This window comes from Taudactylus pleione, unplaced genomic scaffold (assembly GCF_031769625.1).
Source record: "Taudactylus pleione unplaced genomic scaffold, aTauple2 ptg000162l, whole genome shotgun sequence".
NCBI lineage: Eukaryota > Metazoa > Chordata > Amphibia > Anura > Myobatrachidae > Taudactylus > Taudactylus pleione.
The window spans coordinates 10,106,205-10,120,336 of NW_028284564.1; the positions used below are offsets into that span (position 1 = coordinate 10,106,205).

A 14,132-nucleotide genomic window follows, 5' to 3' on the forward strand; every position below is an offset into this window, starting at 1 on the left:
CCAATATCATTCTTCTCCCTGGGGAATAAGGCGGAACTGCCTACAGGGAGATGTCTGTTGTGAGTTGCTATTTAGGATGGACAAAACAAGAAAAAAAACCCTGCAACCTTGTCAGCTCCTTAGCTTAGAATTAATATGTAATAATAAGTCATCAGTCACTCTCAACTGATTGAAAGAAAGAAGGATGACAGGGACTTCTTCCTATGGTGGAAAACAGTATTGCTCACAAGCCTTCCTTATCCCCCCTCACCAATGGGAATTTACCTTCTTCTTCACTAAAGCCAGCTGTGAACACTACACCAAAGGTTACTCTGAAAACATGCCATTTAAAACACAAGGTATATATTGTGTGGTTTGTTATTTTAACTAATAGCAAAATTAAAGACATAGTAGTAAAAATAATAATGAAAGATAAATCAAATTAAATCAATAAATTCTTACCAGAGCCTCTGACTGGACACAACTCAGGTAAGGATCCTATAGCCCAGCAGCGACCAGATTCACAACAGCACTGCATTTTTGTAAATCTTCCTGTCAGCTCCTGTGCACAACGTCCATTCACAAGGCTGGAGAAGCATATACCAGATCTCTGATCTATGAAAAAAGCAAAAATGATAAAATAGCACATATGTTCCAATGTGTTCTCATTTGAATTTCAAATAAACAAGAAATTGTGTAGCAAGCAACAGCACAGCATTCCTCTCCTCCTTCTATAACCTCTGGTTCTCAATGGGGAAACCTGTTGCACTCTCTTGCCACCTTCAGACGTATACCAGTCGATTTGTCGACAATACAAAGGTTGACTATTCAGAAGGTCAACACATTCTGAATGTCAACAGTCGAAAGGTCGACATGGTCATTCAGTCAACAGTCATTCTGTAGAAGTATTTCGGCTGAAACAGTTAATTAGTTGACATATCCAAAATGTCTACATTTAATATGTTGACATTAAATTGTCAACTTGTTATGACACCTTCATACAAAAATCATGCTTCTTTGTTGACAGTTGCATGATAGAATAGCTAGTATACTGTAGCTGAGCCTGTAGGGCAATAGCAGAAACCGATCATTGTGCAATCAATAGTGCTTTGAGGCTGCATATTACACAATCACTAGTTACCACAATATATATGCTGTTTTGTACAAACAGACACTTAATAAATATATTTACAATTCAAATTCAGATATTTTTTCCTTTTTTTTATATGGCTGGAACAATCTTCTTCTGCAACGTGTAGAATCTGTAGTTCTCATCTCACTGCTCTGGAAAAAGTAACTGAATTTATATCTATTCCCTTGCTCTATTTGCCCTAGTCCCTAGCCACTTTTCTCAAACCCCTATCATATGTACAATATTTACCAAACTGTTTTTCTTACTTTCATCCATCTTTAGAATTTAAACAATGTTCATTCGCTTTATCTTCCAAACCGCCAGTGCGCGCGCTCTCTCTCTCTCTCTTTCTCTCTCTCTCTCGTTTTGCACGCCGGCAATCACTAGAGCAATTCAATTGTCGTTTCGTTTGGGCGAGCATAGCCGCCTCCACTGACAACATGGCCTCCAACTGTACCGCTTTTGCCAGTACAGTACCATTGTTTTTGTATGGTCTGTACCGGCAAACAGCACTGTAACGGTTTGTATCAGGTTCCGGATTTCTTTGCAGCGCTGCAGGGACACAGACTTCCGCAGCGCCGCTCAGTGACACAGGCGGCTCCCTTACCCCACCGTCCTTCCGTGGCTGTCTGCAGGCTAAGGGCCCGATTCACACCCGCTTGCTAGATGCGGACGCCCGCTCCCAGCGTATGCAAATTCAGCTAAGTGACGTCAAGGCAGGCGATCGCATGGCAAGGCATAAGCACGCCAACTATGTCTTGGCGTGCAATCACTTTGTGTATGCAGACGCCCACCAGCCTGTCTTTAGCCGCCCATTAGCGAACGTCATCTCCAGGAAGTATATACACCCATCGGTATATTGGGTTCCATCAGATCTGACAGCATCGCTTGCGGTTGACTGTACCCTACCACAAGCACTGCAAACACTTCAGTGTATAATTCAACCAGGTGATGTGTACTATGACGCTGCCTGTTAATTATGCACACCTCTGAAACGGCGTTAAGATGCTCAGGCACGCCTGCGTTCACAGCTCCACTCCCCCGTTTCCAGTGGCCTGCCCCTGTTACCACCCAAAAATGGCTGGACCTGTCACTCATTCAGCTGGGCTGTCTCTGCTGGGCGAGCGATTGCTTCCCGATCGCTCGGACTAGTTCGCACACACGCACTGCGATGCATACACATGCACAATTGCATAACATCGGCTAGGAGCGAGCGAGCGGCTGCTTGCAAACGGGTCTGAATTGGGCCCTCTGTGTGCAGTGAAGCAGCTGGCGCTGGCTATTTACTGTTACTGTGCACTTTGAAGTTCATCTTTATATATCACTGGGGCAGGGTGGCAGCTGGCGCTGGCTGATTACTGTTGCAACACTGCAGTAGCCATCCAGTGGCGGCTGGCCCCCAGCCCCCAGTGATATAGAGAGACGAACTTCAAAGTGCACACTAATGGATATATTTACTAAAGTGTGAGTTTTTAGAAGTGGAGATGTTGCCCATAGCAACCAATCAGATTCTACTTAGCATATAACTAGCACCTTCCAGAAGATAATAGCTAGAATCTGATTGGTTGCTATGGGCAACATCTCTACTTCTAAAAATTCTCGCTTTAGTAAATTTATCCCTAACAGTTTAACAATAACCAGGCAACGCCAGCTTCCTCCACAGTGTACAGTCCCCCATGGCCACGCCCCCGTTACCTGTGGCCATGCCTTCTTTATCTGTTGCCACGCCCCTTGTACCGGTTTATTACTGTGAAATGTTGGAGGATATGTGACATTTCTACTCGCAGTCCAGCTGTCATTTTGACAGGCTGCTAACTAGTTAATACTTAATAGTTCTCTACTAGCTTTGTTCCTCAAATTTAATGTCCTTAAACCACTGCCAGGGACAAACGCAGAATTTCCAGAGTGGTGTTTCCAAATGCCTGATTTTAGTATGAGAATTGCCTGCCCATGAAAGGGCCTGATTAGCACTTAACAAGAATGCCTTATACAAAGTTCAGTGTATGTAATGCTTCAGGCATATAGAGGACCAAGGGCCTGATTCAGTAGTGCACGGTAGTGCTACAGTGCAGCACCCGGCTCCTGTCACTGAGGAGGAGCCGGCACTTTGGTGGCAACCTTCGGCTGAAGACACCCAGGTGCAGCCTGCACCCCACTTGTGACTCCATTGAGAACACCTCATAGATGTCTTCCATCATTCTGAAAATCTTTGAAATGCACACTCTGGCCCTGATTCAGAGCCGGACGCTCTGACAGAGCGCTCGCTCTGAATCAGGGCCGACCTTCTTGTTTTTCAGAGCGGCCTCCTGGCCGCTCGCATAGCTGTGGGTGACCACCCACAGCTATAGTGAGCGGCCAGGAAGATGGTTGCGATGGTCAAGACCATCGCGACCATCGGGCTTGCGACGAGACCCTTGCGATAGAGTCTCGTTGCCGCAAGCCCTAGAGTGCTTTCGGGTCTACCAGAGCCGAAAGCACTCCCACTAACATCACTTGTGATGTCAGTGGGGCTGACCCCAGACGGTAGGCGTTCCCATGGGAACGCCTCCGTCTGGGCAGCCATGCCCCTCGCCCGCCCACCAAAGGGGGCGTGTTGTCACTCAACATCGACAGCACGCCCCCTTTGGTACGAGACCCGGAGCGATGGTTTGACCGTCGCTATACGGGTCTCGCGCATGCACACGACGGAGCCGGCTCTGTCGTGCGCATGCGCACTGGGCCACCGTCGACCCGCTTGCGAGCGCATAGCGCTCGCGAGCGGGTCTGAATCAGGCCCTCTGTTTGTAACAAAGGGCCTGATTCAGCAAAGAATGCAAGTGAGATAACGCACGCACTTGGCCGATGTTTGTGCACTGTGCATGTGTAATCAACGCACTGCATGTGCGCAAACTAGCCAGGGCGATCGGGTAAGGGTACGCAGACTACACGCAGTGTATACGCAGACCCTTCCGATATTGATTGACAGGAAGTGCCGTTTGTAGGTGGTGACGTTATAGGGGCATGCATAATTTAGGCAGTGTGGCAGCATAAGCAACCAGACAACTCGATGCACGCAGGAAGTCGCCAAAATCCTGCACGAGATCAGATCAACCTCTATTGTGCATATGGTTCTGATGGTTCTCGATGTTACTGATGTTTCTGCTGTCTTGTCTAGGCTTTGAGTAAAGGGAAGTGGGCAGCATTGTGTAGTGCTGGACGTCTGCATCTTATGCTGCAATTGCCATGCTTATGCATTGAATAGCATATATTCGCAGCTGCATTCCTTGCTGAATCAGGCCCAAAATAACCTAACAACCTTCTGGCATTATTAGAAACATGGTTCACACAATGAGACACTGCATCACCTACAACTCTATCACACTATGATCTCCATTTCACCCACACCTCCAGGCCTGGAAGCAAACAAGATGACGAGTTGCACCTCATTTCTCATTCACAGTTCTACCAAATATTCCATCACGCGTGCCCCTATTCTTTGAAGGGAATGTTGTCAGGATCCAGATGGTCAGAATGCCGACAGTTATAATACCAACAGCAGCATCCCAATGACCACAATCCCGACAGATTAGTTTGTATTAGGGTTAGGTTTAGGGTTAAGAACTAGGGTTAGGGTTAGGCTGCGGGAGGCGGCAGTTACAGTTAGGCTTCAGGAGGGGATGGGTGGGTGGGATAAGATTAGGGTTAGGATTGGGGTTAGAATACTTACAAAAATCTGTCTGGATTTTGACCTCCGGGATGCCGCTGCCAGTATTCTGACTGTTGGCATTGTGACCATCGGGGTTCTGTACCCAACCTCTTAGGAGAACATGTCAAATGAATTTTCAATTTATTCTGTGTGATTTTTTGTGATAAATTTGTCCTTGTGGACCTCGTCAACAATTCCTTGAACATTTCTCTGCTTGGTTACCTCAGTTCTTATATTCTGGCTTCTCCACATTAATCTTAGGTGGTATCAACATCCCAACTGAATATCCAAATTATAATTTTAATGTGCTTCCAAACTAATTACTCTAACATACAGTGATGGCAACTGCCTTCATTTAATACTTTTCTTCTCTCATTTCATGACCCTACACCAGTAACAACTCTATATTTAAAAGTTACCAAGCCTCCTCATATACCCACAGAAATCTTAATTCTAATTAATTAAATTTTATACTTCTTTACCCAATTTTTAAATGATCCTGTCCTGATCTGCAAGTACCACAGTCCAGCAACAGTCTTTAATCAACTTTCACTGCATTAAATACCATCTGTGCTGCGGTTAACTAAAGAAACCTAATTAATTCTAAGCGCTCGATCCAATTAGAAGCAAAGGGGGCGAGTCCTTGTTGTAACAGTGCACAATTCACCCTCCTTGTGGTCTAATCTCACCCAGGACTGTCACAATGTTGCTCGCAGTGCTATGGGGCTATAAACAAAACAGTGCGAGTCTGGCAGTATAGTTAGAGCCGCACTTACACGCACCATGAGTAACTCGTTCCTAATTGGATCGAGCAATAAAACTCTCCAGAAAAGTAGAACATTGCAAAAGACTGACACTTTCCAAGACTGCCTTAAACATAGTGTCCATCACTCCTAGTGAAATGCTCTGGCCATTGCCAAACAAATAAAATCGGATTTCTAACCTTAAATACCTCTTTAATACATTTAGATACACTCTGAATCCTTGCTTCAGACTTCAAGGTCATGTACAAGGTCTGTGCATCCATAGCTGCATAATCAGAGTGTTTTGTTCAAAGTGTTTTGTTACAAGTGTAGTAAAACTAATATTGTAATAGGGTTGGGTAAGGGATCCCGGTGGTAAGAATCCTGATGCCAGCATCTCGACAGGTTTAGGATACCGACAACTCTCGGTCAGTATCCTAACACTCTCCCACTCTCCCTACCCCTAACCCGCCCTCCTCGCTACCTAAACCTAACCCTCTCCCCTTAGTGCCTAAACCTATCCTCCCCCTCTAGTGCCTAACTCTAACCCTCCCCCTATTGCCTAACCCTAGCCCCTAACCCTAGTACATACGGGATGTCGGCGCCGGGATTTTGACAGGTTTCAGGATTCCCACACCGGTGTTCTAGACGGCGGCATTCAGATTGTCGGGATTATAACTATATCCCGTATAGGGTGCCTGCATTCTTAACGCCAGCATCCGACTGTCAGGATTATAACTACATCCCGTATAATTCAGCGTTATATTGAAGTTCATATTTGTAATTTCTACACCAGGCAAAGAAAAATGTTAGAGAACTCTCATGTCTGTCCGCTCACTGGGCCTGATTCAGACCCGGTCGCAAGCGCTGAGCGCTCACAACCGGGTCGATGGTGGCCCAGAGCACATGCGCACTACGGAGCCGGCTCCATCATGCGCATGCGTGAGACCCGCATAGCAACGGGCAATCCGTCGCTCCGGGTATCGCACCAAAGGGGGCGTGCTGTCGATGTTGAGTGACAGCACGCCCCATTTGGTGGGGGGGTGGCTGACCAGAAGGAGGCATTCCCATGGGAAGGGTCTCGTCACAAGCCCCCTCCAGCAAGCCCGGACCCGGGTAATTAGTACCCGCTCCCCCTCCCTCTCGGCGCCCTTGCCGACGGGGGGGAGGGACATGTCATGCTGCATTGAGGCATGACATGGTTAGTGACATCCCCCATCAGCCCTGCAGTAGGGACGACGGATGATGTCGCTAACAACCTGCGAGAGTGAGCATATCATGGGTATACTCTAGATGATGTAAACGATATGCCTATCTGATCCGCGGGATTAGACAACACATCGTCTAGTGTGTGTGTACCCAGGATTTCTCTCTGCTTCTCCTCCCACTGTACTACACATCTAGCTGAACCAATCCCCTAACAAATCAGTGTCTCTGAAAAGCACTGGAGAGATCACTGAAGAAGTTCACGAAGTTAAAACCGCTGTATAATTTGCATGTACTGTAGTATACAAAATTCCACAAGGAGACAATGCATATTAGTGCCCATAGGAAAATTCCTTCAGGCTTGTAAAAACAAACAAAAAAAGTGACATTGTTCTTCTATAGTTGTATAGATAGATCTTCCAAAGATGAATTGAAGTGCACTTAATGTGTTTTGTTGCCCTCAGTAACTTCATCCGAGCTACAGTCATGGCTGTGATAAAAGGTATTGTAATCAAACTGTTCCTACAATTCACAGAAATGATCTCGCCAGGTGCTGCATATGAAAACATCCTGTTTTATTACATTTTCAAAAAGTGAAATACAGTCCGAAAACTGCTAAATTTATTGTAAATTTATTTTAGCTGGCATTAAATATGTACAGTATTCTGGTGTTTGTGCAATGACTGGTGAATATGAGTAACAGATCCAAACATGGTCAAGAAGCCAAGGTAACAATCATTGCATGCTTACACTTATTCGGTATCAGCTGTGGTAAAAAAAAGTTTTTTGACAGCATTTCTTAAATCAACTTGATATATATCCCTGTGTCAGCACATACTATGCTTTCCTGGCTTCAGCGATATCCATCTGTCAGCACGAGGACACTTGCAACAATGGTTGATATTAATCTTCAGCATCTGAACCTTTGCATGTTATAAAATCTTTCTGGTGGACTTCCAAACCAAACCCATTAGATGAGACAGCTTTCAACAAAGTGGTGTGTAACAGCAGCCCCCAGCCAAATAGATACAACCACAGCTGAGAACTAATGTGCTTCAATCTCTTAATTGGTAATAAAAAAAAATATCAAGGTTCGTCACAATGTTCTATTAAGTTGTTTATACTAATTTAATACATTTGTATATTGGATAGATCATGGAGACTAAGGATTGTCTTGTACAATTACCCCAAGTGACCTGAGTAGTGATGAAGTGCAGAGAAATAATGTAAGGTTTATCTAAGGACAAAATAAGATAAGTAGACGTAAACTGTTTATATATACATTTAATGTATCACTATGTCTGGTTTCACAGTTAAACTCAGAATCAGCTGCTTGATTACATGGTAAAATGTTTGTGTAAATCAATATTTTCAATAGTTAAGTCATTAATCTCCTGATAACAGGCACCTGATATACAGGAAGCAATTTCTCTTATATTCTCTTATATTGTGTGTAATGCTAACCAGTACTATTACTATTCTGTATTCCTGAATTTGCACACAACACTATTGTGGCATATTATGCTTTAAATCTATTATGCACCTCGGGTAAGTTTTAATAAAGACGATCAATTAATTGCAGAGAAGGGCGGCCAAGTGGTGGTAAAAGGGTTACATATGAATTCCGTAATTGAAATCACAGATTTTCTTCACAGGCTTTAGGTGAGCAAATATTAATAGTTGTATTTGCCTGCTGATTCACTATGGGATTAATGTTCATGTGCTTAACATTCATTGTATACATATGGTTGGAGCTGCCATATTATATAGGTAATATATAAATTATATAGGTACTAGTAAAGGCACCTGGCACATTTGGTCATCTGCTATAGCTTGGTATCTACATGAAACAATGGTTTTTAGCATGAGTACTGTAAGACTGTCACGTAAGGACCAGTGAGCACAATGTATATGTAACAGATTTTACTGTGTCGATATAATAATGTTATCAAAACGGGATGTAGTCAGGTTACCAGCGGCCAGCATCCCGGCTGCCGGAATACCGACACTGAAAGTCCGACATGGGACTAAAGATAGGCATCGGAATCCCAACGCCTATCATTATCCCCACTATGAAATCCCGATGCCTGGCATACCGTACGAAGGTAAGTGGGGTGTCTTAGGTTGTAGTTGCGGGGGTTAGGGTTAGGCACCACTAAGGATAGGTTAGGGTTAGGCACCCCCTCCGAGAGAGTTAGGTTTAGGGTGCGGGAAGGGGGGGTTAGGCACTAGGGGAAAAGGTTAGGGTTAGGCACCACTAAGGGAGGGTTAGGGTTAGTGTAGGGAGAGGGGAGGGTTAGGGTGCTTCCAAGCCCCAGTCAGGATTTTCATCCGTCATCTTCCACTATCGGTATATGATCCAGCAGCTATTCAGCCACCGGGATTACGTACTGATTCCATCAAAACATAGTGCAATGGTTAATTTAAGAATTAACTGAGTTATTGTCTTATTTTATAATGACTTTTTTCATCAGGTCCATTGTATGGTGTTTTATATCACAAAAGATATCAGGCCTTAATACCATTGCTGCAGTGTACAAAAACAAAACAATCATTGGGATGCGGTTGAGTGTTGTTTTAATCCCTCTCTTTAAATATATTACACTAGCTGATGTACTCGGTTTCACCTGGGTAGAACTTAGATGTTTACTGTTGCCATTTCCATCTCACCACTCCAGTAACATATATTAATCCTTCACCTCTATAGTAATGCATCCCCTCCCTCACTGCTATAGTAAGACATTACCCTCCCTCACCTGTTTACTAACACATTCCACTCCCTCCCCTGTGTACTAACAGATTATTCTCACTCACCTGTGTAGTAACACATTTCCCTCCCTTGCCCATGTTGCAACACAGTCAACATTCCCCTCCCTCATCTCTGTAGAAATATAATCCCTCCCTCACATCTGTAGTAACACATTACCCTCACTCACAAATGTAGTAACTTATATCCCTCCCTCACCTCTGGAGTAACACATTCCCCTCCCTCATCTCTACAGTAACACATTACTCCCGCTCACCTCTGTAGTGACACATTCCCTCCCTCACCTCGGTAGTACTACATTATCCCCGCTCACTGCTTTAGTAACACATTACCCTCCTTCACTCCATAGTAACACATTAGACACTCCCCTCCCTCACCTGTGTAGTAACACATTCCCCTCTCTCACCTATGTAGTAAAACATTCCCCTCCCATACCTGTGTAGTAACACATTCCCCTCTGACTATTCAATAGGGGAGCCACACCCACTGCCAGTGATGTTTGGCAGCACTTGGGATGACAGCTGGTGTTTGGATCCTGAACTGTACTACAGCCACAATGAGACAGTCAGGCAGGCATTGTAGCCATTTTCAGCCCCTTAGAAGTCAAATTTAAAAAAAAATTCCTGCTTAGTGGGCACCTAGGTCATGGAAGAAATATACTCCCTGATTTTCATATTTTTAGGTCCAGGGTTTTGGTCTAGGTGTTAAAGAGTCAGTTAGTGAGTTAGTAAGGACATATATATATATATATATATATATACACACATATATATATATATATATATATACATACACATATATATATATAACAAATCAAACAATGATTGCCACAGTTTGTCAGAGTGATTCTTCTCTTAAAGAACCCGTGAGTGCCACCATTGTACCCCTTTCTGTTGTCTATATATTTCTAAAATAAAGCAAGGGTGCGCCACTAGTGCATGAATCGATAAAATTGAATCAGCAAACCGTTAAAACAATTCTAAAACTCCGTACCAAAAATGGCGGTATAAATGACCGCAAGCATAACAGCATGAGAAATATAACATCCACAGCAATACAGCTCACAGCAGGAGGATCGCTCCGTTTGTCTCCTTCCAAAACTGGGCAACGCCCCTACTAGTTTCTTCACTTCGCCTTGACAAAGGGACGAGTGTGTTCCGAAACGTTGGTTACCACAGAAGTGATTTGTGTGACTGTGAATACACTGTTTCGACATTTAAAAAGTCTCCAGAGTGCGTATTGATGTATTAATTCTCAGCCTGTGAGTGCCACTTTTTTGTATTGGGATATATATATATATATATATATATATAAGCAACAACTCCGGCACTCCTTCACTCAGTGTAACTTGGACAAGCAGCCCACACCTTGCTCCGGTGCCTTCCTTATTAGGAGGACAGCACCCCCAATACACACTGTACAGAAAAATAGGCGGCACTCGGAGACTGGATAAGACACGTGAAACCCTCAGCCGAGGGACTTTTAATCAATCATAGGTCAACATTTCGGGGTCTTACACCCCTTCCTCAGGACAGCATATATCTTGGCGAAGGTCCGGCACTCTTACTGAGAGTAAGAACAGCTACCCGGGTGCAAGTGTCAGCAAATGCATAAAATAACGGTGCTAGTACCATGGAAGTCATACTGCATCACACTGCACTCCAGGACTGGATATAGAAAATTTATTAACAGCGACGTTTCGGAGAGACTAGCTATATATATAACGTTTCGGGGTCAATCCCCGTCATCAGGACACCGAAACGTTGATACAGTAAAGCACTGGATTGATTTGTTGATTCTCAGCCTGTGAGTGCTACTTTTTTGCATTGGGATATTTGGAGGGGCTGAATACCCCAAGGTGAGCACCTCAGCACGATACCATTAAGCTCTAAATAGGAGTGAGTGCTGGTAAGTTTTTGTCTTCTATAGCGGCACTCCCAGCAACGAATATTAGCTGCTGCCGGTGCCCCCACAAAGCCGGATATGCTTGAAGAAGGTGCGATCCAAGTCTCTTTATTGCAAATGCCAGGAGTGCCGCACCTTCTTCAAGCATGGATCTATATATTTATATATATATATATATATACACACACACACATACACACACAGTAAATTGTGTGCCTTATTCAGAGATGTACGCTAATGCAGCTGCAAATTGTATGCAGCGGCTGTGCGAACATATGCAAATATCGCAGCTGCTGGGATTTGTATTGAGGCGCCCACAAGTCTAAATCAAAGTAGCTGTATACAAAGACGCAGATCAGTCGCTTATTGGAGTTCTGAGTGACCGCCGTTGCTGCCCATAAACGGTTCCTGCCCGTCAATGACTTTGCGAATAAATCCCCAATGCAAGCGACATTGGTAAGCAAAATTGATGCATGCGCAGGGCGACTCAGAAGCATGCACAGACCACCGATAATCGCTTAACTGAATAAACATCGGCATTGCGTCAAACTCTGAATCAGACCATTGTTCCATGCATTTATTACATGGGTTTAACATCTGAAAACAAAAGGACAATAACAAATTCTTCTTACCAATGCAGTGCAAGCCATCAACAGATGTGAGATATCCACGTGGACAGATGCAATAATAGCTACCAATTGTGTTGGAACATTCTCCTCCATTGCAAATACCAGGAATAGTGCTACATTCGTCAATGTCTGTTGGTTTAAATAAAACATATGGAAAACAAGGGATTAAAATTGAGCTCGTGTTTGAGATGTTCAACAAAACCCATCATTTCTATAGCTAGAATAAATAGAAAAGAAGCATATCATAACACATAAGGATGTCTGTAACCTAGTATACACATGCACTAATTATTAATCCTCTCTCATTTGAGAAAGGTTCATGTCCCAAAGAGCAATTTCATTGTTCATCTGCACAAACTTCTTCTCATGATCATCGCAGTCTTTTTACTTTAATTCACACGCACACGGTCTGCAAAGGGAAACATTCAGCTGTAAGTAATTGCCTATAATCAGTCAGAATTGGACCTTTGCTTTCTCAGTGTACTGCTCATGTGAACTTCAATTAAGCACTGTATAGAGTTTAGCACTCATGAAAGGGAGGACAACAGGTTACATTTGTGCATTTGTTTTTATTTTATTTTGAACAGTTCAGCAGGGTCTGTGCAAAAGTCATCCCATTTACAAAAGTGCCCAAATGCTATTTAAATCCACAAAACAAAAAGAAAGAGGAAAACTGTATTAATTCATTTACATTGTTAAGATTAATACATAATGTAAAGGTCCCCATACATCAGCAATCTGAAAACCACAATTGAACAATTTGAAGATTTATTTCCCAATCAAGCAATCTGCGCCCATACACTACAGATCTTTTTCAGTGATTTGCAGAACGATTGCAGCAAACACAGATCTGGCAATCTTGAAAGGCCCATCATTTTGCTAGAAACGGTCTGCAAATCTGCTGATCATGTCCATACACTAGCAATCTACAGCCCCAATCGATCTGTGAAATCCAACATGTTGGACAATCTGATTAAACAATTCCAATCACTTTTTGGTTATAATCTGCGATCTGTGAAGCCCATACCATGCAGATTTTTATACACAATCGATTGCAAATTGCACGATTGCTGCAATCCATCTCTGATGTATGGGGGCCTTAAGTGAGAACAGGTATATACCTTAAGGCCCCCATACATCAGAGATGGATTGCAGCAATCATGCAATTTGCAATCGATTGTGTATAAAAATCTGCAATAGTAGTGCTGGGAACGTTTATTACTTTTATTTTTGCACATATGCTGATCTTCTATTTTTGCTTACTATATTTCTGTTTTATGGATGATACAGAGTTTTCATTATGAGGCTTTAAGAGACAGTTAGACTCCTTTTGCAGAGTTTATTCTTTATATATATTTAGATGTCTAAGCCGTAGGTTATATTCTTCTCTTTAAATCAGATTGCTATTGTTATTATCATTTATATATATAGCGCCACAAGTGTTCCGGAGCACCTTACAAAGTACATAAACAAATAAGTAACTAGCGACTTACAATACAATACAATATAAAGCAGGACACAGATATGGATAATAAACATAGCTATATTAGTGACCTTTGCACCCACATAAGCAGCCAAGTGTTAGTTGCCCTAGTGGGGAGTAAGAGATAAATGAAAATACAGTAGTGAGAAGCACAAGAGGGCAGAGGGCCCTGCTCTAAAGAGCTTACATTCTAAAAGGGAGGGACAGACAAACAGGAGTGACACAGATGCTATGTTCATGTTTATTATATAACTGGACACTATGTGTTCATATTTGTATTTTACTGATTCTCTGATTCTATTATACTTTTATGATCTCTTTTTCCTGCCTTATGATGTATACATACTCGTACTGCTTTTGCACTATGGGATTTGATGTTTAGGGGTTGCCCGCCCTAGGTCTTATTGCCCTGTGGGCATGTTAATATCAATTTTGATTAGGAGTTCACTTAATTTCCTGTTTATACACGGAAGCTCATATACAGTACTAATACTCTGAATGGTGCTCCCTTCCTATGTCTATTTTTTGAGTGTATAGTTTTATACTTGTTTTTTTTATTTGTGTTTTAGTTCTTTCTGTTTTTTCCATTTCAGTTGGGGATGT

At 43.0% G+C, this 14,132-nt stretch overlaps 1 protein-coding gene across 1 annotated transcript in view; it reads right to left on the reverse strand.

The window, feature by feature from the left end:
- FBN2 (fibrillin 2) overlaps nt 1-14,132 on the reverse strand; it is a 294,460-nt gene that overhangs the window by 160,279 nt on the left and 120,049 nt on the right. The window contains exons 8-9 of the mRNA XM_088475116.1: nt 12,050-12,175; nt 442-594 (exon numbers count right to left, since the gene is read on the reverse strand). Of these exons, the coding sequence (XP_088331242.1) occupies nt 442-594; nt 12,050-12,175 (279 nt within the window). The remainder of the gene's footprint in view (nt 1-441; nt 595-12,049; nt 12,176-14,132) is intronic.